The following is a 26927-nucleotide window of genomic DNA, read 5'->3' as shown; positions in this document are numbered from 1 at the left end:
TTTTTAATTTAAATCAATACAAGCAACAGATGTTAATAATAAAAAGCATAATTTTCCAAATATATTTAAAATTTTAAAACTACATAATTTTATCTCTATTTTCCACATAAATTCCCATAAATTACTTATTTTATATTAAGAAATAAAATAAAATAAAATAAGCTGTAAGAATTCATGGAGTATGTAAACTAAATATAATTAATAGTATATAAACTTTCCATTGCGTGTTCGAAAAGACAAATTGAGAAATGACAAAAAAGTGAGATAGATATGCCTGGGTATTTTAGAAAGAGTTATTGCATTAATAATTGACAAAAATTTTTTCTCCTCAGTTGTTGTATTTGCACCCTACTTTACTTTGGCTCTGAATTATTTAGCTAGGAAAGGTCTGACAACATGCACATGTCGAAATGCAGATTCACGTATCTGAATTACGAATCGACGACTTCGAAGAACGAGACACTCTCCTTTTTTTAGTTTTTTCCGGAGTTTCGGGTTGGTTAGTTATCTAGTTTTAGTCTATATAACTTGTTGTATGCAGTTCGTAAAAGCAATATGACACGATATAAAATTATAATTTTAATTAACATTGTTTGGCTCTGTTTTAAATAAAAGTCAAAATACACGATGAACGAAAAATTTTCTAAAATGTTAGAGTTCAGTTTTCAATAAAAACAAAAACAGCCAATTGTACTAAAAACAAAATGCATTGCGGTACAAGTAATTGAGTTTAGATGATTAATTTTAGACTAAAAATAAATGTTAGAATACACGATAAACGAGTAGCTGCTATAGCTACTGTTGATGTGCTGTCTTTTAATTGTGAGGAAAATGGAATAAATATTTCCTTCCTGTATAGGTCCAATTATTTTGAAGTTAAACATATGGTATTAACAAATATACTACATAATAGTACACATTTTTATTTTAATTGAACAAAAATTTTGAAATATTTAAAAAATACAAAAAATTTATTAAAAAAAGTCGTCTCAAAATTGAATAATATAGTAATTTTTACATTTTTGTATTCAGTAACATATATAAATTAAAATATTTCATTTCTATTTATATGCTCGTCTAACAAGCATCAAAGACAAACTTTATTTTAACTTACTAATTTTAATCATAAAAATACACGAAAAATTCTCGCTTTAATCGAAAAAGTAGCAAATATTAAAATTTCTGTTTAATGTAATTTTTTTCTTCAGATCCTCTAAATAAATATTACACGATACAAAAAATTATGAGTTATGAGAATACTTATAAACTACTTTACTCATTGAATAAGATTTTTTGTTAAAAGTCATAATAAATTAAAAATAATTATTTTTTATTTATTATTTAGAACTTTATGGTATACGTATAACTGGAATGAATGTTTCATGTGCATCATTTATATTTAATTAAAATGGATTAAAAGCTGAGTTTGAAAAATAAATAAAGATATTGTTTAATTTCAAAGTCAAAAAATGAATTTTTTTCATAAAATTTTTAAATTAGAAAAAAAGTATTAGTTTTCGTTTTAAAAATCTGACCTACTTTATTAATTTACTTAAAATTCAACAAATTACATACTTCTGTGTAAAATAACTATAATCATCCTTAGAAAAGCTCTGCCTCTCTTTACGTCAATGAACACTCAATATTTATACAATAAATTGTAATTATATCTATTTAATTAATATACTAATTTACTAAGTTTAAATAAATATCTGATTACACCAAAGTCTTTTTAAAATCAACCATAATAGAGTAAATATAATTGTAATTAAGTGATCATATATATAAGTTTTAGATTGAGACACCTGCTAGAGATTAATTTAAGAACAATTTTTATTTTTATGAACAATTCTATAAATAGATAAAATTATTTATATACAATTAAAATCAGCAAAAGATAATAAAGTTGGTCATATTTACAGAGAATTACATTTATTGGAAACAATTTATTGTAAATATTTGTTTATTTCTTGTATCTTCAAAATATTTAATTATATTCTGTATTATTTGTTAAATTTGTACATTGTTTGTATGATTTCAAGTTAATGCTAATAAATAAATTACTTATATGGAATTTTGTCTTTCTTGATATTAATTAATAATTGCAAAAATTAAAATGAAAGTAACCTGATTCCTTCGAGTAGTGGTTCGTTAATTATAAAAATTGCCTTATCGAATTTAACTTTTTTAGGTTTCTATCGCATGACGTTCCATGACATAGATTTTTTTAAGTGCAGATCGTATGATGATCCCGGTACTTCTGGGAAAACCATTTCAAAGTTCCTTTCATAATAATATTAGTTCTCATTTCTTCGCTACGATTTATGGTAACTATAATTATTTTTCCCTAATATAAAATCAGTAAAAATTGTAAAATTTATTATGTATAATTTTGTTTATATTTTATTGTTTTTTTTTAAATTAAACGTGAACGATATTTTTGTGTCGGTTGTCTAAAATTAGACCAATAAAAACCTAAAATCAACAAATTCTATTATTCAATATTTATCATAAAAGGATTTTTGAGTATCTATGTAGTATTATTTTATATTACAATGTACTGAGCAAACCTTGTTTATATGAATTACGTAGAAATATCGAATAAGTAATTATTGTCATAAAATGATATTATATATTATAAAATAAAACATACACCCTCGCGTATTTAAATTTGCAAGTAGTTCAGTTTGTAGATAAAAATTAACTTATTTTTCTCATATTTAATATGTAAATTTTTTACGTTTCTGTTAAATGATTCGACAATTTACTTATTGCCCTATTGATATTATTTAATGAAATTACAAATATATAATTGTGTAAAAAAATTAATCATTTTACGAACAACAATAGCACTTTACTATTGACGTAAGTTATACGTATCTTAAAACACCATAAAGAGACTAGTTGGTTCACCTTCGAAATTTCAATTCACACATTTATATGGCCTGTAGCCCCATTACTGTAGGGCCTTTACTGAAATGTGGAGGATAATTGATATTAATGGAGCTTCCATTATAAGGTCGAGTACATTGACCGAGAAGGTCACGACGATCCCACTTGTGTGCGTGTTTCCACCAGAGATCTTCGTATCATCCCCTGAGCTTACGACAAGTCTAGAAATCTAGGGTTGCTCCACTACAATATCACCTTCATCTTAGAATGCTTGTCTTAAAGGGATACAAACACATACGCATATCAGGCATAAATATAGATAGAGAATAAAATTTTTACGATTGACTAAATTTTTACGATTTAATTATCCGGGAGTACTTTTATTAATTTTTTTTGCTTAGTAAAAATCATAAAGAATATTATGATTAATATTATAATTGATATCGAGAATAAAAATGATAGAAATAGAAATAAAATAATTAATAATACAAAACAAAATTTTAACTAATTAATATTAATGCATGCGATAAACATACTGTTCGTGTATGTATATATATAAGAATTTCAATTATGAATACCAATTCAACATAAAAATAATAATATTATTTAGTGTAATGCAAGTTTTAATACAAAGCTTTCAAACCCCATTCCAAAGAATTCAGAAAATTACATTAATGTTTCTCATCACATCAATTACGTTAATTACAAGTGAAATTGATGACGCACTATATTGTAGAATTTCAAAAATTGCTCGAGATGATAATGAACTCTGCGAAACAAAGCATAGATCATAAATCATGAAGGACATTTTCCTTAATCACTTTATGCAGATCTTTCAATAAGAAAGCATATGTAAGCGTAAAAATGTTTTAGCGGAATATTTCTGCTCATAAAGCTACAAAAATACGAATTTAAGTCGATCCAAAAAATCTCTATAAACCATTGGGTTATATATATATATATATACGTTGAAATAATCTTTTACAAAACATTAACAAACATAAAATATTACATTTCAATACTAATTAAAAATTATATAAATATTAATAAGTAAGTAATTAATCTCAAATAAAGAAATTGGCGAAATCAACACTAATAATAATAATGTGTTCATATACATTTAAAATATGTATCAACTATCATTTTTTTAAACAGCAATATAATGGAAAAAATATATTAATTAGTATCTCAACTACTTAAAAAGCACTAAATAAATATGAATTTGACTTGTAAAAATTATTTATATTGGCATCATTCACATAACTCTATTACCAACGTTCTTAAAAAACATTCATTATCAAACGAAAATGAGACATTATTCTTTAAATGAAGATAGAAACAAAACAAAATTTATAATAAAAAATTTAGATATTCAATTACGTACTTTCAATATTTATACAAACATTGTCAGATTTATTTAAAATTGAGTTCTTTTTTAAATATAGTTAACCTTTTTAATAAATTTTGATGACTCATTGATCTAGCATGTGTCTTATGGGACATGAAATATAAAATGTTTATTATTATTATAGCCAAATTATTTTATATCTGTCTAATTTTTATATGTATTATCATATTATTTTTTTATCTTTCTTTTGAATTGAACAATAATTTCATCATATTCGAATAGTAATGTATTACGTACCATTAAATTTACTGTTGTAATTCAAGTGTAGGAAAATATTTTCTTATACGAATCAGGAACTACGACGATGCTTATAAAGGAAATCATGTAAGATCAATTGTTATTAATTATTAGTAAATCGACCTAGCATTATCTTCCTTTATCATAAGAATAAGAAAGCATTACGATTTAAATAACAAGCTTTTAGTATCTTAGCAACTTCTTTTCAAGTTACCAAAATCTCATAATCTATATCAACACGTAAGCATTATAAAAGTCTCATTGCTCGAGTGAATGTCCATATTTTAATCCAATATTAGTTGGATCCATATTTTAGTTCATATTTCATGTATAATAATTAATGTGAAATGCATCGATATTGCGCATAGTTTCTTCGATAAATCTTTTCATAAGACTGAGTTAACCTAACTGTTAACATGAACAAACTGAGTTAACATAACTGAGATAAGTTAACCTTAAACCAAGTTCACTTCCCATAAAAATAATTATGACAAGAGATATTATCATTACATACGACTAAGAAATTATATAGAATAATGGTGTTCTTCGTTAACTTGTCTGTTAACTCCAAATCATATGAAAAAGATATCATCCGGGATTTCTTACTAAAGACTACCAAAAATCTATGGCTTCTGATATGGCTGGTTGAATAGTGTGGGCGAGGTCAGAAGGAAAACTGAAAGAGCAGCAGGTAGTGGGTGGATAAGGCAAAGAGAGAAAAAGTCGAAGGAGGTGTCGAGAGGCAAGTTTTAGTATTTTTAATAGGCAAAAGGAAATGACAAAGTCCTGCTCAACCGGAGTACCGCACGTGAAATTGGCGCGTGAATTTTTGTTATGCAACAATGCTCATTGAAAAAAGAGGCTTTCTTCATGCCAGTAATTTTTTGAAAAACACATTCTTTATTCGAGCTTAGAGAGAACTTCTAACGATATTGCCGATCTTTCATTCAGGAAGACTTCCGTATTTATTCTCAAATTACTATTTCCTATTATAGAAATTTATTAAAATATCTTGGAACAATTATTTGCTCATTAAAATGCTTATAAATGTAATTTTTATACAAAAATACTGCTCATTCGATAATAGTTAATAATAAATTGGTTCTATTTGCCAGTGAATATTTAGGATACAAAACATTTATGGATTGTGTATTAATTTAACGTAATTCAAAATTATATTAAAAATGTATTATTTATTCTTTCTATTTTTTGTGAGATTTATATATATACAAACATTGAAGATCTATACATTGAGCAAATAATATTTACATTATAATATGTTGTACTTTAATAATTTTCAAGTAATTAAATAAAAATAATAATTTTAATTCAAATTCATAAAATATATTTTTTTCTATGGATTAATATAAATTGAAAGTTTTAAATTATTCATTGATAATCACATGTAAATGATAATATTACTTTCATATTCTAAATCACATCTAGATATTGTTAATCTAAATTTTACAAAAATTTTGGTCGTATATGTAATAAATTAACTTACGATCTACCGATGGTATATTTCAATCACACTAAAAAATCACTCGTAAAAATAATATTTTAAAATAATTCTATCTTCATTATTAGTTATTATTCACATATTGGTTATTAAATACTTAAAATAACAGATCGATTTTTAATCGATAATAATAAATTATGTTGTTCAAGATCATTTCTGCTTCTTAAATAGTGTGCAAAGTTATTAATATACAAATTAAAAAAGAAAGGGTGCGGTGCTATTTCACGTGCATTACGGTTCTGCTTTTTAAAAATTTTTTCCTTTTTATTCTTTCGATGCTGCAATGAACTTCCATGTACACAGTCTACGAGCCGCTGACATGCGACAGGCCTCTCTTCTTTCTATTTCTTCATCTCTTTAATAATTATGCTTTTGTATCAATGAGTGTGTATATATGTGTGAAAGGGGCATCTACGATCTGCAACTATGTATACTAACATGCGAAATATGTACAGATATACACATATATATGTATGCACACGCTCTATAATAATAGCACGATAATTATAGTTATTAATTTTTTTAAACTTCGAACTTTATCTTAGATAATACGACACTTAATCAAATGAATACAAAATATATTATGTAGTAAAAATAAAATATATATTAAGATGTAGGTCAATCAATTAATTAATTAATTTAAATTAATAAATTCTTTAATTCAAATAGATATGAATTATTTTAATATCTCCCCATGCGATTTTCTGATGGAGTACTAAAAAATATAATATCGATATAAGAGTATTCAATATACAATTATTTTGTGAATATGTATATTCGATGTACTTATTAATACTAATTAAGAAACTATTTACTAACTGATTTTCAAATATCATCTTATGTATTTATTGGCTGAAATTAAAAAACTTATAATAGAAAAATAATTACTTCAAAATTGTTAAAAAAACATTTAATTAGTCAGTCATTAAAGATTATGAAGCTCTGCATAATTATTAAAAAAATTTCTATATCAATATAGAAAATTAAGTAATAACGAAAATAATAACTTAAATTCCTCAAAGTATCATTATTGCATAAAAAAATCGGTAAATACATAGTTAATACCTATTTCACGATGAAATGCAAATCAAAGATTAATCATCCAAGTTTCAAAAATTTTAAAGATAAAACTAAAATGAATTGCTTATACACAACTACTCGCACAACTTCCCCTAGCCGTACGGATTCACTAATCACCGGTCCATTCTGCGACCGTGTTGTACTTATCCTCCGATCCACTATCCAGGGACGTACATGCACATAGTACATATGGTATTCGCAACAATTAGTGCGAATTCGCGGGTCAATGCTATTTTGTGTGGCGTCCGAATTGTTTCGTCTCGTGTCAAAAGCTGCCACGATGCCACTATGTCGCGAATTCAAACGCGCGGCCTCCGTCTTCCCCCACTGGCTCCGGCTTTTTTTCGGAATTAGTTGCGCGATGTTTAGAAGAGAAGAATTCTATAAATAGGGGAAGCGTCGAAGATCGGTATTGTATGAATGCCGCAATGCAGGGACGATGGACCTCGTTGGCTCAGGATATATGCTTTGAACGTAGCCTAAGGTTTTACCAAGCGGATCTTCTTTTCCCTTTTAATTACCTTTGTAAGGAACATTATAACAAGATCACTAATTGCCAAGAAATAATTTTGTAAGACTGAGAAAAACTAATAATAAATATTGCAAGATTTTTTGGCGATATACTGCAGCAAGTCATAAAATTGTCATAGCAAGCTGAAAAGAATATTACTTCAGATTTGAATTCAAATATATAGAGTAATATTTAGATTGTGATATATTTTTATGTTAATAATATCAGATATTTATCAATTAAAATATTTCTAAATTTAATATTTCTTAATATTTCTTATTATTATTATTATTATTATTATTATATATATAATGTAGCCTTATAAATAATTTAATTATATTAAATTTATTATACTCTAAGTTTTCCTTTCGCATAATTAATATTTATTTGATTTAACGAGAGTTACTTTTGAACGGATATAATAAATATCAAAATAATTCCTTAATAATTTGAAAGAAATAATTACCTAAAGTAAAAGTTTGTATTATATTTTATGATATAGTGCTATTATATATATGTTGTATATATTATATATATATATATATATATATTATATATATAAATAGTATATTAAAATATATTATTATATATAAGTTAAAGTATAATGGTATGTATGATTATTTGTACTAATGTATATCAGTACATTATTTGGTTTACCATGCACATTCTCGATGAAAATTATATTTAAACATTTTATTTTGATATATATAATTTTCGAAATTTAAATGTCATTTGGTTTGCTAGGTTAAAGATTACTTAAAGCAAAATTGAGAATGCCTTTTCTTAACGATAAAAGCCAATTTATTTATACAATTCACATAATAATTACCAAATGTTTTCTTTATTCTTAGATATATAGTCAATATTTATTTATTGAAATTAAAACCTGATAAAATAGCGATGAATAAAGATGAAAGTTTTCATTTTATTTATTTTAACTTAGTGTGAGTACTTTCATTTTCAAACTTTGCTCTAAAGCTTTTTTTATTCTTTCGAATAGAGAGTGAGAAAATGTGAAGTTTAGTTCTTATAAAAAATATAACTGTTTATTATTTCTTATTTTCACGTGTAATAACGAAAGTAATTATTAATCATGATTAACAAAAATGCAAGATTGACAATTATAGTATTAAAGTCACATGAAGTAAAAGGTGAATTAAAATCTAAAGATCTAACAAAGATTAATTATTTTTAATGTTTTTTTATAAATTATAATTAATATAAAATAAATATATTTTAATAATATTTTTCATTATGTTACAAAAATTGTACAGTATTATCATGTGTAAAATACTAAGTATCGTGCATAATAATCTATAGGCATTTAATTTATACCAAAGTTCATAATTATTGTGCTGTAATAGAACTCAATAATTGAAAGGTAAATTGACTTCGACTTACCGATTTTCCATTCTACACTTGCCATCCCTTGTCTTGCAGTTCGTCTTGAAATCATCGTAAAGTTTCACGCAAGGCTTGCCACGCTGACAAACACTCAGTGCCTGATTGCACTTCGATGGAATATGGATCTTTTTCTGAAAATAAAATGAATATAAAAATACTAACGCTTTACGTAGGTCATCCAAACAATATGCACACACTGTTTTACGCATTTTGTAAATTTTGAAAATCAACGAAGCAAATGATTGTAATTATTTTATATTTTAATAAAAATATATTATATATGCGTATAAATACACAACACTCCGTCCTAGACAAATACAGATCTGCACATATCCACAGATAAAAAATCATATACGCACTCGAAGCACGAATATTATCCGATCTTTAAGGTACATGGAGATAACTCACGATGTGTATAATATATCTTATAAAGTAAAAATATACAAATGGAATATATATATATTAATTAATTTCTAAAGGCTGCACAATACGATAAATGAATAATAATATAGTAAATAAATGTACTCGCATAATAATTAGCATTATAATTATTAAACTTTACACTAATTTTATTTTTGTAGCAATCAGTAATATGATTGTCTTCTTTTCTATTCACTGAATATTATTTACTTAAGGACTTATATTCTATTCACCTTCTATATATTTGCTCCATATACTACATGATGACTCGGCTCGATAATCACTGAATCGAAGAGAAGAATAATACGAAACCCTATTAATGTAATTAACGATTGTCGGAGAGGATAAATTAGGGTGCATCGCACTCGTCGAAAAGAAAGTTACACTTGATTTACTACATTACGGTAGACGATAAATTAATCTTCTCTTTTAAGACAAGTAAATATTAAATTTAGAAGTAAACTGTTTGAGCCGCGAAACCATCGTTTTCAAGGTAAATTCAATTACTAATGACTAAAGCATATAATTGACATTACAAATATATAAATCACTGTAATATTATAAAGAAATTTCATCAAAATAAATTGAATATACGCTGCATTAGTACAGCAATAATAATAAGCTACTATGAAATTTTGTTATTTAATAATTAAATAAATGACAAAAGCATTTTTTATTTCGCTGAATCAAATGAAAATATAAAAGTATCAAAATGTAATATTTTACTTTCTCAATAGTCATTGAAGAAATCTCATATTTTCTCAATAAATATCGATTATATATTTTAAATTATTAATATTGCACCTATATTGTAAAAATAGATTCTTTGAATTAACTAGTTCAATCTTCTAATAACTTAAGCAATTATACAAGTTTGCAATTATTTTGTTACGGATAATACTATTTTTAAAATATAATGAGTGTTACAAATAATTTTTTAAGTTTTACTTATTATTATCGATTGGAACAAAATAATTTCAAAAATATTAATATTACAGTATTTTAATAGCTAAAAAATTTGAATTTCATCCAAGTATATATACTTTGTTAGAATAGTTATTTATATACATATGAACAAATAAATAGCATAAATTTTAATGTATTTAACAAATATAATATAAACACAAACATAAAAAGCTGTTCAACCAATCTGTTGCCATTTATTTTTATTGAACACTAATTTCAATTTTAGCACAGTTACATATTAACCTATAAAAACAATTATGATACAATATACGAAGTGTATGACGTATAATAAAATTGAAATAGAAAAAATATTGTTGGAAAATCAATAACAATGAAATAGATCTGAGCACTTTTAATTACAATTTGGCTATGAAACATTTTATTATCATGTAAAGTGGGAGGATCGATCAATATCTACATTCAACCATTTATAAGCTATTTTATTTGTAGAGAAGTTCTGTTAAAATTTATATTCATAAAAACCAAGAAGAAAATGGTTAGATCGTTATCATTCAGAAATATATCACATTCTCCAAGTTTCTCAGCCATTTAAATTTCGTCACTTTCATAACGATACTTAATTTCTCTTAATGAAACTACATTGACGCAAAATAATAGGCTTTTTACTTTTTTTTTTTAATAAAAAAATTTCTTGCAATAATTTGTCGAATTCTTTTTAAGATAATGGTCATTTATTAATAATATTTTTTTTATATGATTAAGTTAATATGTTATTTACACACAGATTGGTTTAAAACACAATAAATATATAATTAATTCTATGAAATACTAAAAGATGCTAAACCTACTATATATAACTATAGATATATATAGTAATAGTTTTACATATCAACATCTTATTATTCTTAAGAAGAATGATCCTAAATATGTATTGTAAAATATTATCAAAATATTTCAATATTTTTTGAGGTTCCGTATAATGAAATAATAATACAATAGCAATTCACAAAAGCTTAAGGGAAATAAAATTCGACAAAAACATTAATTTCAAAATTTAAAAATCTTCGAACAAAATTTAATTGAATTTCTATATTCTATATATAGTTTACTAAATAGTATATTTATTAACATGAATATAAAATACAATTATTAAGTAAAAAAATAGTTTATTTCCTTTTATTGTAAAATAATAACAATACTAGTAATAATAATAATAATAATAACAATAATAATAATAATAATAATAACAATAAAAAATGACATTATTTTTAACAATAATATCAATAATATCAATAATAACAATAACAAAAACGATTATTTTTAATCACAATTTATGTATATCTTTTATTTACTAATATTATTTATTCACATTCTGTACAATTATATTTTCGTTTACTGTTACTTGCAATATGACAATTGTTGTTTTTAATGCTAACAATGTGCCATGTTCCGTAGAATGGCTTTAATTAGTTAGTACAAGTTTTACATTAAATATTTAAGATTTATAAATGTGCTAATTTAATATTTTGTTGTTATCATTTAAGCAATTAATTTATTGATATGAAATTTATGAAGGATATTGTATTAATTAAGAATGTCGTTACTATTCACACACTTTATATAATTCAATAATTACCAATTAAGTTCTGATAATTATATTCTCTCCTAAATTCTATGAAAATTCATGATTGACGATTTAATTATGTATGCAACATAATTAAATTAATACTTACAGTGATTATATATATGTATGTGTATTCACATTTTAACGCTTATGCCGTACAAAGTATAAATAGCAATCCCCTGACAATCATAATTGCTTTAAACACTTATAGCTTAACCGCGTCTACAGGATTCATTATACTTAGGAATTAATTTAATTCAAGGAGTATAAGCAATATACTGAAAATGAAAAACAATTTTCATGTAAAAATTTTCAAAGTAAAATAGAAAATATTCTTGCATAGTAGACGGAAGTAAATAAGCATACCTCTCGTTATTCTTTATCATTAATTTACCAAACCCATGAATTGATGAAATGGAATTGAAAACGAAAAGAAAAGGAAGTTTGAAAGGAGATGGTGTAACGCTAATAAGGATGCGCTTCTGTAGAAAGAACATAAATCGCTCGAGTACAATCACCGAATACGTCGGGTTGATCGAAATTTTATTGGCTGAATAGTATAAGGCTTAGGCGATACGCGCCGGAAATATTCGGGAAAAAGGTGCTGAGAAAATGTAATAAAAAGCCGTCTTCCGTGAGCGCATACGAGCGCAGTTGTTCTTGCAGGGTAGCGGAAGACATAGCAGTCGAATGCGCGATTTATCGGAAGTACGAGCAATGAGCTTCGTACGTACATGCACGCATACCGTCTTCAGCCAAAGAAATGGTCTCTTTGTGTCAAGGGGCGTAGCTCCAAATAAAATACTGGAGAAAAAGTATCCCTTACAATGGAACTCTCATTTATTTAACTAAACATAATTTTTAAATGACAGATAGATATTTGAAAATGTAATTCCCTTACGAGACTTTTACCAAATATAAATTTTTATAAACTTTCCGATTGCATATTGAGCATTGAAGTATTGAGTGTATGTTTCAAAACGTAATATTAAGATTTCAAGAAGTGATACAGTGTACAAGTGCTTTATATATACTTGCGGTAAGGTTGTGAAATAAGATGATAAAAGACAATGCGAAACTCTACTGACGTACTTTGACTTTATCAAAGATGATTAATTAGAGTGCGTCGAAACCACCAAAATGAGAGTTACTCTTAATTTACTATATCGGTAGGCAATAAATTAATCTGCTTTTTCAAGACGACGAAATATCAAACGCAGAATTGAAATGCTTTCTTAGCGGCTATATCGCCGCATCATGGATTAAACTATCGATTAAAGATGATTATAGGTGTATATTTTTATATATGACGTCGTGGATCCACCTCCAACAGTTTCTTTTATTAAAAGACTTCGTAATATCCAAATTGAATAATGAAGTTTAGAAAATATTTGTAAAAACTTTTAAAAGTATATAATTAAATTTTACTAATTATGTCTAAATAACAATTATAATAATCATAATTTATGATCATAAATTAATATAAATAATCATAGTTTATGATCATAAATTAATATAAATAATCATAATTTATATCTAAACAAGTTAAATATATTTTTACATTTATTTCGAATGTTATAAAATATTCATTTATTATTGATGAAAATGTTGTTCTCTAATATTTTCTTTTACTATTCATACATAATAAACTTGAATCTCGAAAGATATATTTCTAATCAGAATTATATATTTTTTTAATATAGTATTTATTAAACATTTGAATACAAAAATATGTAGGTATAACTAAAATGATAAGCTGTTACATTTATTGTTAAAATTAGTTTTAAAATAACGAATTATGATAGCCCAATTAACAATAAGCATGTATAGCTAATTTATAATAAATTAAGATTAAATAATTAATTATAAATAATAATGAATAAGATTTATAATAATGAAAACATCAAGAACGTTAGTAACTTGGCTTTGCACAAGAAAAATCGATATTCATGTTTTCTCAGCCGATGGTTTTAGTTAGATCATCATCAAAATTAATGAATTTTCTTTTTGTAAACATTATAATTTTATGAAAATTAAGAAATGTACTATTTCAATTATTTACAATTATTAAACTATCAATTTAAAACAATTATACGAAATTGATTAAATAGCGAATAAATTTCATTAATTATGCTTATTTATTAAATTTATAAATGTCTTATGAACAAAAGTAATTAAACTTCTGAATTGAACTTTTTATAATTAGCATTTTATTTGTATTATTAACATTAAATAAATAATCTATAAATGGTCCCACTCAATGAATAAAACTATTTAAACGAAAACCATTTTAATATTTAACATATTGAACATTTCAGTTCACTAGTCTTCCTTAATTTTTCAGATCTATCTTAGGAATAAATATATTTCCTTAGTATTTATTATTATTTCGAAAATTATACTATTTAGAAATTTAAATTTAAATTTTCAAACGCCAATTTGTATTTATTACTTTCTATATCTTTTACTTTCTATACTATTACTTTATATAAAATTATCATACGATAATAATAATAGTGTAAAAAAATTCTTAAAATTCAATAAAAACATTATTAATTTTTAAATTAACATTTATTTATGAGATGTTTCTCTTACGTTGAATGTTATTATATTAAGTATTAACCAAATTTTATAATTGCGCTATAATTAATTTATTCACATTTTTACCTTCATTAAATAGTTAAAGCTTATTTTATTAATATAAAAATAAACAATACTTACGAGCTAAAATTTAGCTTTACCCTAAATGTTAATCGATTATACTCATATAAAGTTTGAAAATAAAAAATTTCGACAATATAATATGTACCATTATGAAAAAGTTTATGATAATTAACATTAAATTATTACTAAAGTAAATTCCTAAATAAAAACTTGGTACTACAGTTCAAATATATATATATATATATATATGCAATTTTGTAGAAAAATTAAATGAGAACTTATATAATTCAAATCAATAATATAACAATGTTCTAATTTAATATATATCGCAGTTAATAGGTATTTATTATAAAAAGTAATAAAAATACATAATATTGATAGACTTATTATTTATTATATTGATATTAAAACAATTCTAAATTGACTTCTATTCAGTATGTAGTATTAATAGTATAAAATAGTTCGAAGAAAATAAAAGTTTACAACAAAAATTATTTTATACCAGCTTTATTTTTATAGTTTTTATTACTCCATGAACATTCTGAAAAATATAAAACGGTAGGATCCACTTGTTATCGGATCAGTAAAGATATTACTTCACATTCCACTTACTTTCATTCTTTTTCTTTCATTGTTCACAATAGTAAATGCATATTGTAGTCTTCTCAAGCTTAAAATGTTTAAAAAAATATTATTACTTTATAATGATAGGTTTTAAATGAATTAATATGTAACAATCGATGTAATTTATCAAAATGAATAAAGAAATTTATTATTAAAATTAATTTCCAAATGCTTTACAAACATTTTAAAAGGTATTAAAATTTGCAAACATTATTAAAATAATACCCAGTAACTGAATGAGAGATAATATATAAATAATAATAAACTTTATTAACAGAGTACATAAATTTAGAAAACAATGAATCATTGTCCAATTTACTTTTATTATTTAGATTTTATAGGATCATTATTCTATAATCATATATATATATATATATATATATATATATATATGTACGTATGTGTGTATGTATATTTAATGTAAGCTATTTATTCAAATTTTAGAATAAAAATAATATTTGGCAATATTCATAGATATTTAATAACTGCTTATTTTTAGATAACAATTATTAACTGTTTGATGAGAATAAACATTATCTGACTAGGCAGCGTTCATTGCACTCATATCATCTTTTTGACGTAATTCAATTTGTTGAATCATCAAGCCATTTAATATATTTTTTCATCAACTCGGTAATTTTGTACTATAGATATCTAAAGCAAAAGGTTTAGAGATTTAAGTTAGCTTATTGAAAGAAACATTGTAGTTTACAATTATAAAATAAATAACGGAAAATCAATGCTAAAGAGGGCGTACAATTCGAAGACTTTCAGCTTACACATCGTATATCCGCTGTACTCTCAAGAATCAAGTCTCCCACTCAAAGTGCACTAGTATAGAAGTAGGAAGACAAAAAGAGATATGGAAAGAAAGAATAAGAAGATGCGATAGGAAAAAGGCAGGAGGTAGAAACGAGAACGTACAAGAATTATTCGTGAATCGTTCGAGCGCTCAAAAGACTCAACGGCTCTGCCGGGCGAACCCTCGGGAAAATGAACAATGGGGTGAATAGAGGCTTTAGTCTTGCATAAGGAGAGTCAGTGAAAAAGAGAACTGTAGAATAAGAGAGAGGCAAAGGGAACTCGGAGAAGCCTATCAAAGATACTGCACGTCTTTTGTTTCGAAGTCTTCGCAGTTTAGTCAAATACTAAATTCAGGAGACGTGTGATGCATTTCTTTTGACTTCTTTCTGTTTGTCTTTTATTTTTATTTCTGTATAATTTTTAATACTTTGGAGTTAAGTAAAGTTGTTTAATCAAAGAATAATTTATAGGTAGCGACTTCAACCTGTTGTGTAATATTCAGAATTATATTAAGAATATTAAGAATTATTAGAAATATTATTAAGATTATAAGATATTATTAAGAAATATTAGAATATTAAGAATTATAAATTAAATCGAATAGTGAAATACTTTTTATTCTTTAATTATTAAAAGATTTAAATGACCTATTAAAGTATTTAATAAACTGTATTGTAATATTCGAATAATAATTATATCTTTAGTTGAAAATAAACATAATTTGATACTTTTATAATGAAAAACTACTAAAGATATTTTAATACATGACAATACAATTAATACATATAGTTTAAATAGTTGACTGGGCTTTTTAATTAAAGATTACACAATATTATTTAAGTATGCATGAATGTTTATGTACGTGAGTATTTAGCTGTGTAGATGTTTATATAGCTATGTGTAATAGATTTTTCTTCATATTTAACTATTTAATTTAAATTCATGAAATATTTTATTTATTTTAAAAACTGATTTCAATTTATTAGTGTAAGCAGTATTAAAATTCTGAAAATATTCTACTAAAATATATTTATTAAAATTAAAGTATGTCCATAAATACGCTAAATAAATATTTATTAATTAAAGTTTGCATATTTTTATAAGAATAAATATTTAGTAATATAATTTAGTATATATACTGTATAAACAGTGAATAGATCCAACTTTAATTGTTTTATAATAAATTTCTTTACACTATGATTTGAGTTCATAATTTTGTGATTTATAATTCGTTATATAAAGACAATAATATTAAATAAATATATTTATTTGAAAATATTTGTAGATAGTTTGTAACGATTTTGTAAATTATAATCCAAGAGTTTCATGAAATCCATAATTATTTTTAACTAATCAGCATTACCAATAAATATTAATTATTATGACATATGATTAGTCAAAAGTGAATAAAAAATATAAACAATTTATGTAATAAATATGACTGGAGGAACTTGTTTTGATTATGTGTTTTGTTATGTTATAGAAAAATTTAATATTATACTTTTATTTGTATATATTATGCACTTTTTATAATTTGATTAGTCACAGCTACGTTGAATACTTGATCCTTTTTTCAGTAAGATGATTGTTTTTAAAATGACTCATTTATTCGAGACTATGGTTTGACAATTTCTGAAAGTGCGTTGTAATTTAGAAGTACTAATTTGTATTTACAATTTGGCTTTATACATAATTCTAACCATGTTCAAATGATATGCATTAGTAGCATTTAAATTTTAGTCTGAATAGTAAATCATAAGTAGCTTCTTTTATCACTGTAATTACCTTGCGTAGAAGAAAAACGAAATGGGAGAAAAAATTCGGAATCTCCCTTGGTTCGTATAAATACTATAATATCTACTAGTGGCTTGGTATCTTGTTGGCATTAATTGCACAGGGAAATTGTCTCAAACACATGGGCATTGATATTTTCGTGCTTTTCAATAAACAGTTATCGCTAACACATGTGTAATTATCTTCCATTAAGCATCTTGTTAAAGCAATCATTCTATAGAAATTACTTTAATTCACTATTCATCTTCTGATGATTTTAATGGCGTTAGATCATTGTTAGAGGTTTCTTAATTATTTTATTTGACTTTTTCTAATATGATTGATTACATGATTATTAAAATATATTTAACTATTGAATGCTTTTTACAATACATACTAGTGTCTATTAAATTCAATATAATAAGATTTAAATTGCTTTAAATAAATTATTTGTTATTAAGTACAATTGGTTTTAAACTGCTAAAAATGTAGATGGTAGATAATTCACTGTAAATAGGATATGAGATGGGTAATGATATTGATATGGATTAAGATATAAATTCAAGAATTTAATTAAGAACGTCAATAAATTCAACTGAAACTATTAATGACAACACAGAACTGTATTTCAAAGAGACTTAATTTTTTCGTTATATTAATGGATAAAAATCAGATATAAAAATCTTTAACATCAATTTTATAAACTACAGGTTATAAAAGTACTTGGTATTCAGCACCCATAATGACACTAAAAAATATTCGTATATTCAACTTTTCTCAAAGCATTATTACAACATTATTAAAAATAAAAAATAATATGTTTTTTAATTGCCTCCTGTATTACAAATAAAATTATCGTTTATAATTGCATGTAGTATTTTCTTGTTCAACACCACAGCACGAATTTGTATTTGAAATCAATTTGTCAACCAGAAATTAATTAGAACGCGCTTATAATCTGAATGAAAAGTGTTACAGCTTACGAGATAAAAAAGAAAAAAAAATGAATGAAGAAAAACAAAACTAAAGCTGAAATTGAGAGACTCGGAAAAACGAGTTGTGCACGTAATAGATTAAATAATATGTGCCTATCCCTGTGTTATAACCGCCGCCTCGTGACTGATTCGAAATAATCGGATTTCGCGCACTCGCGAAAGTTTAGAGGATGGATTTTCATTATATACGTTGGATCTGCTATTCAACACAGAGCGAGTTGAAACGTAATTATACCTTGGATTAAAAATGTTTTAACTGCACAACTTATTTAGTCCTATTCGAGCATCTCATCTCGACGCCTCTATCCAGTCGTCGTTTCTCACTTCGGAAATATAGTGCAAAAATCTTCCTCCTGCTCCAAGTATATTTATGTATATTTCATTCATCCCTGGCTTCTTTACTCTTTCTTTTTTCTTGTGTTGCTTTTAGGAGTTTCTTAGTTGTCTGCTTTTAATTGAGTGTAATATCGCATGAAACTTTTTGTGATGGTTCATAATTCATCCAATTCTCTGGAAAATGCATCGCGAGTAACTACGAAACTGAAATCCTCTAAATATTTATTAACTTCCCCGTGATCTTTTAAAATGATATTAAAGTTTTGAAAAGACTTACTAACATATTAAATACCTTATTGAATTTCTCCGGGAAAGTAAAGTACTAGTTTTTGAAGATTTCACGATTTTATACTTTCATTTATAATCTTTACTAAATCAAATAGTAGAATACTAAACCTCTAATATACGTTCAGGTAATATATTCCATTGAATTTCATTTTCTAATATTGATTATAAAAAATGAAGTGTTGTAATGTATTTATATATTCATATACCGGGGAGATATTGCTTTACCAAAGCAGTAAAAAAAATAAGAGTGATGAACTATTCCTGAACGAAGTTAAAAAATATTATATCATCCAGCAATTAAATTTATTTAAATTAATAGATTCATTAAGTCGACCATTTTGCCTAAGCGATCAAGAATGTTGACGTAGGATAATGATGGAGATGAATCTTTCCCTTAGGAGAAGTTGATGTTGGCAACATTGCAGCTGAATTCGACATACATCTTATCGATACAGTTTCCGATTTATCTCCACAATTCGAACACCAAGAGTTCGAACATCAACATTTGAAGATTATTAACCGTGCGCTGAATTTTGAAAAGCAGAGCTATAACTTCGATAAATTCGGTTGGATTGCTCATAACGGGACTAAGATAACATCCGATGGCTTGCAATTGGATATTTTGTATATCGTGCTGTCGTTTGAAATTTAGAAGGAATATTTTAATTAGTAATAATAGATAATATTGAAAGAAGCAATTAACATAATAATGACAGAATGACTTATTTCATCTTATTCATTATTTATACAGTAAATATATTGTATTTATTTGAAGTTAACTATGTTTATTCAAATTCTATTATTCTAGATAAAATAGCGATACAATTTTTTAAATACAATACCTGCAAAATTATAAAATATTAAACAAATATCTTAAATGCTATTTCAACACTATCACAATATATTAGCACAATATTATTTCTATTTAAGTATTTGTACGAATATAAAACAGTGTAGTATAAATTAAATTTCTATCATAATCCTCGATTATCTAATTTAATGAAATTACAATACGATTTTAATAATTCCAATAATTACTATAATTGCATGAAATATAATTTCATAAATTATTTCGAGAAAATGATAGAGAAAAGTAAGAGTATTTATTAAAGATATTATATATTAAAATTTAATTACATATTAAAATATTTTTAACATTTAATTTTTATTAGATTTTCATATTTATTCATATTGTTTTGAAGATATTAAAATTCGAATAATTTTTTAATTTAATTTTAGAAAAATATTGCTGTTCCAATACAAATTAAGAGTTAATATTCGGAATTGTATATCCAATTTCATATAAAAGAATTTCAGAAAAATGAAGCATCATTTAAGGCTGAGTAAATTTATTTATAAAAATGAAGAAATGGAAGTAATAACTCAAGGATTACTCGCTAAAAAATGATATCGTAGTCGTTAATTAACTCTTTCCTCAAGTGGCTAACATGAAAACGTTCAGGCAGTCATGGATAAGGAATAAAGGAGACGAAAGGGGAACAAATATTTACCGTGGAGCAATGGTAGGTTAATGTACCGCAAAAACGTGGAAAAAGATTTTTTCGTGACGAAAAAATTTAGTTAAATGGATAAGGCAATCATTAATTAATTAATTTGAGTGCCCTTTATGTAAAAATAAATATTCATAACACTTTTGTAAATCAAACCGATTAATCAATATAGAAACTATAGCTAAAATTTCTTATGTTTAAACAACCTATTGCCATTTAGAAATTTACTGTTTCCTTCAGCATACATTACTTTAATAAATTAATATTAGTCTAAGATTTATTATATATTATTTTACAGGCATTTATTACGCGCCATTATACAAATGTTTGTAATAATATAATATTAAATATTTAAATAATTTAAAATAAAAATTATTATCAATAATATAGAAAAATAATTTTAACATATTACAAAGATTTGAAAAAAAATAAATTGAAATTAGTATCAATTAATAATAATACCGCTGCGTTATTTAATTAATACTTGATTAAAATATTAATTTAATTTTTTATATTTTTCATTATAATTTGACGATTATAGCTTATAATATCCATTAATTTTGTGCCGTATGGATAATAAATACTCAAGCATCTTCATTGTGTTATTTAAAGTTCGAAAATTCACTATTTGTATTCGAGTTATAAATAAATATCGATTCAATCAATATTTTTAATTATAATAGAACCTCAAAATCAATGAAGCCCTGGAATTTCAATAAAGTCCATCGTTTATATGACGCAATACCCCTCCTCCCACCAAAGCACCGGAAAATTGCTTATAAAATACGACGTACCTTTCTTCATAACATAGATGCAGGGATGGTCGAAGAGGAAATCGCGGAAACTGTTGCACTCTGGGTCGACATGGGGTTCTCTACAGAGGCATGTTGGCTTGAAAAATTCGAATGCCTGTAGACTCCTTAGAGCGGCCTGACACTTTGTCATCGTCACTGTTGAGCACGCCACTGCAATAAAAAATCTACGGGTCAGGCAATCTTTGGGCTCCGCATTATATTTAAAAATGTATATAGTAAGATATATTTGAATGTACTACTATTATAATTTTAGGACGAAAAATATTGGCAGATTGCATTGCACTTATTTCTGTTACTTCGAATATTAATATTTACTATAATATTTATGAAAAATTAATAAAATATTCATATTGTTATAATAATCCGTTAATTGAAATTTTTAAATATATCATGAACATAATCGGTCGAAAATCATTTAAAGTACGAAAATATCATATCTCTTAAATTCTGATGAAATGAATATGGAAATATGCATACATACATATATAATTAATATGCACTGGAATAAAAATACTTCATTTTTACATTTTAATGAATCCATGTTTCTTTTTCAAATTCACGCTTTATACTTTAATAAAAAATCAATTAATATTTCGCACCCATTTTTACTGCGATATTATAAATTCATTATATTAACATAACTTTTCAAGTTTGAAATTTCAATATTAAATTGACGGGGAAAATTCATTGCAAACACTATAAAATAAATTGTCAAGTAAAGTAAATACAAGCACATACTGCATGAATTAATGTATGGCCAATTAATGAAAAATTAGATAGTAATAAATGTTGTTTCTTCATAAAGTATGTTTTTATGAAATAATTTGAATTCATAAAAAGAAATATTACTGCACAGATGAAATAACAATTACTAAAATAAAAGAAAAAATTTAATAAAAGCATAATGTCTTATATTATAACTTTTACAAGAATTAATTTTAAAGCTAAGTTGAATTTAATTTGTCTTGAAATTCAACTTGAAATTAAAACGAGTTTTATTAACTACAATATTTCTTGTATAAATATATCATCTTTTCTGGAACATACATTTTCAATAAAATGTATCAATTTCTTTCATATTTTATTTTAAGATAACACATGGTTTAATTGATGTATGCAAAGATCGTAAATCACTTGAATGTTTCTGCTGTAAATGAAAATTTAATGAAATTTTTAATATACATCCATATTTTCAAAAATAAAATTATATTCAATCGTGAATATATCAAGGACAATTAAAAATCATTCAAATTAATTATATGAAAATTGTTAATATTTGGAAATAATACTTTAATATCAACTAATTTTTCAACAATACTTGTTGCAGAAAGAATTTTCGTGGTGTACTTAATGTCAATAAAATATTTTTAAATATTTTATTAATGAAATGTTTTATTTATTAAAATACTATGAAAGCAAATATAATCAAACAATAATTAAAAAAAATATTTTCATATATATATATATATAATATTAAATTCCTTACAAACTTAAAAAATTATTTCCTCGATCGAAATATTTCCTCCATTAAAGTAGAATTAAATAGTTTAAATTGTTATAGCATCTTGAAATTTGAAACATATAAAAAATGTATACAAATTGATGATAAATATGAATCTTTTATTAAGCACATGGATAGGTACATGAATATTTCGTAATTCTTCTCTATCTCTGGCTACTACGTAATATATCTCAAGTTCTAATGCAAAAGAGAACAACGGCCGGATATAACTTTCACGTCACAAGCTGGGAACCGCTGTGCTCTGTCTTAAATTAAACATTAACTTCCACTCGCACAGGCAAAATTTTCCTTTTACTTTGTACACTTCCACGGCAATTTTCAATCGCTCTCTACTTATTTCCTATCACTCTGCCTATCCCTCTCTCTCTCTCTCCCTCTCTCTCTCTCCCTCTCTCTCTCCCTCTCTCTCTCTCTCTCTTTCTTTCTCTTGATTTTTCAAGATGTTTTACTTTTATTACTTTTTTTTTCATTTAATCCGCTACTATTTTATTCTATCATTTTATTTCTTTTTAGCTTACTTTGTCGCACTTTTTTCGTGCTTTTCTTCGTTCATCTGTACAGCTTGTATTTGAAATTTTTTATTATTGAAGCAGTTCGTCTCTTTCTCATTTCCGATTTTTTACCCTCTCAATTACTTGACTTTAATTACTCTGTAGTTGTTCTTTTAATTGTCTTAAATTTTTTAACTTATTCAATCTATTCCAAATATATCTATAATTATCTTGATTTATTGCTTAATTAATTATTTAAAAATAATACATAAATAAATAATAAAAATTTGTATAAATTCGGATTAATAAATATAAATAAAGTTAATTAATTAACTATTACAATTTTAGCACAGTATTATATATATATATATATATATATATATATATATATTTGTATATAATATATAATTAATTAACTACAGCCTTTTGAATCGCGTTTTTTTTATTATAATTAATTGTGGCATTTAATAAATAATAAATCTTTTGTAAATCATTAGTAATAGAACAATATTTTAATCCTATAAATAAGATGTTTTTAACGAAAGGAATTAAATATATGTAAATAAACGAATATATTATTATCAAAAGCATTTATATTAAATACATGCATAAATTAAATATTAAGCATGTACTTTATTGATGACATTAATTTCTTTACTATAGTAAAATAATATAAAGACTATTACATTATGAAGTAGGATAGAAAGTCTAAAATGATGCAAAGCTAACATAATTAATTAAATACTATATAGATCACCTTTACTGTATTTATAAATATATATAAATAAACCTATTATCCTCCACAACTTTCACTAATTAATCATAATAATTTATAAAATTGGATTGTGAAGGTAACTTAAGTTTTATTATATACCAATATGAAATTTTACAAAGACTTTCTAAGGTTATTTTATCAGATATGATAATGAAAAAATTATATTTGCAACGAAAAAATCTATGCGAAAATATGGTAGAAAGAAATCACTCAATTTTACATTATTATAAGCTCAGACAAATAAAAGCTAAGCATAAAGAGTAGGATCAAAGGAATTTTATAATCCAATTATTCTGCTGGTACGCGGTTTCAAATAAAATGAATCAGTTACAAATTGGTTCTATTTCACTCCCCTCAATTGCTATTAGTGTTTCAATTAAATTCCAAAAAAATAATTCATGAAGGTCCTCAAACACTTCATGCAAATAAATACCGATGTAGCATCGATAAACTACAAACCAAATTTTTGCGCTAAAATAACGATACTATTACTTTTTTGTAAATCTTATATTCTTACTGCATCCTACATCGTTCTCTGTTTTCTCTATTTTACGATGAATCCTACCACTGGCTAACAAATCTTCATGGAATCTCTTAAAATCCACAGCGCGATCACATTATATCGATCGCGATCACATTGGAAAAATATTATTGATAAAAGAAAAGAATTTATATTTATATTAAATAAAACAATTTTGAAAGTAATACGTAACCATTAATTTACAGCCATTTTGGTCAATATTTATAATTACAGCGTAAATATATTTTATTTCAACATAATAAGTTTCTAGACCAAAGTAAAAAATTTTCATGTAATATTAAAATCACAGAAAAACTGCTTTGTATCGATTTTTTGTGTCCATAGGTTTTCAGAATTTTATAGATTATTTAACCGAAACCTTAGTAGACAGCTGAAGATAATTTAAGATCTGTATAAAACTCTTTATTGTTTCTGTTCAATACTTCATCCTCACACGACAAAATAAAATCTTTAATTTTTTTTTTAAATTCCTTACATTACATAGTGTATGTTAATTCAAAATAAATAAATAAAATCTGTTGAATTATATTTGTACATCAGTAAAAATAAGAAAAATGGCACTAGATAGTTGGTTATAAAATTTTTATATGTTAAAAAATCTATTTAATATAGAGAGTTCCCTATAAAAGTATATCAAGTACTTTAGTATTGAAAGTTACTATGAAAACATATGCCACATTTACAATATTTTTTATTTAGTATAATAAATAAGCAAAAAGATTCTTATATGTATTTTAAGATGTGGCCCAGACACAGGACTTGAAACCATGATATTTGTCATAAAAATTTAGCAGTTAAATATATATTTGTATTGGCCTAAATCATTATTCTTCTAAGTAAGTTAAAAATTTTTAAATATTTTCAATCTTTAATATTCTGATTTTTATGAAAAATGAAAAATACATATCTACAAAACTACAATCTATTATGTCTATATTTTAAATATTTAATTGCTGATTTTTACAAGCCTAAAGAATAAATTAGAAAATTAAATAGTTGGTGTAAAACAAGATTTTCTTGCAAGTTCTTATTATTAGAAATCAATTAAATTAAAATCAATATTCGAAAAGAGACAAGAATTATTCATTTAGTAGAAAAATATATTCCCAGAACAATTTGTTTACTTGACAGCTATTGTCAGAGCAATACGAAAAATAAATACCATAGTATATAGAATTTTGTTGAGAATTTGATTTAAAATACAAAAATAAAAAGCAAAATAAAAGTGAATGCTGAAAGGAAGAGCTCAATAATACATTGGCAGTACGTATACGTAAATACATAAGCATTTGTGATGTATGTACTAATAAGAGAAACGATGACTGGAGTTCGTCGGTACTTCCGTTGTCCTTGTTATTGGCAGTTGGATGAGAGTTTTCGCAGTGCATACGGAAACTTCACACTTGGTCGTTTAGAATGCCTGGCAATAGAGATATAGAGAGATACGAGGGCATATACTCGCTATATTTAGTTACGTAGATACTGTTTTTATTTTAATGTATTTCCAGATATAGCTGAATTGATTAATTTACTATAGACCGTATAGCTATTATTACCAACTAATAATTTTCATATATTAAAAGTCGGTAATATGAATATAATATTTATATTCATTTTGGTAAGTTATGAGAATAATAACACGGTATATGAGAACATTTTGAAATAGCTTCTTTAAATAGGCATCTTTGATTTTTTCTAACTTCAGTTTTTAATAATGATGGAATACATCAATGCATTATATTTCTACTAAATAATAAATATATACG

At 24.7% G+C, this 26927-nt stretch overlaps 1 protein-coding gene across 1 annotated transcript in view; it reads right to left on the bottom strand.

Annotated features, from left to right (window-relative positions):
* The window catches only part of Gfrl (Glial cell line-derived neurotrophic family receptor-like), a 338959-nt gene that overhangs the window by 150387 nt on the left and 161645 nt on the right, over positions 1 to 26927 (bottom strand). The window contains 3 exon segments of the mRNA XM_011503933.1: positions 9049 to 9159; positions 9161 to 9182; positions 21812 to 21982. Of these exon segments, the coding sequence (XP_011502235.1) occupies positions 9049 to 9159; positions 9161 to 9182; positions 21812 to 21982 (304 nt within the window).

Source organism: Ceratosolen solmsi, unplaced genomic scaffold (assembly GCF_000503995.2).
Source record: "Ceratosolen solmsi marchali unplaced genomic scaffold, CerSol_1.0 scaffold10, whole genome shotgun sequence".
NCBI lineage: Eukaryota > Metazoa > Arthropoda > Insecta > Hymenoptera > Agaonidae > Ceratosolen > Ceratosolen solmsi.
Note: the sequence above shows the minus strand (reverse complement) of the source record. Positions and strands in the feature narration are given on the sequence as shown.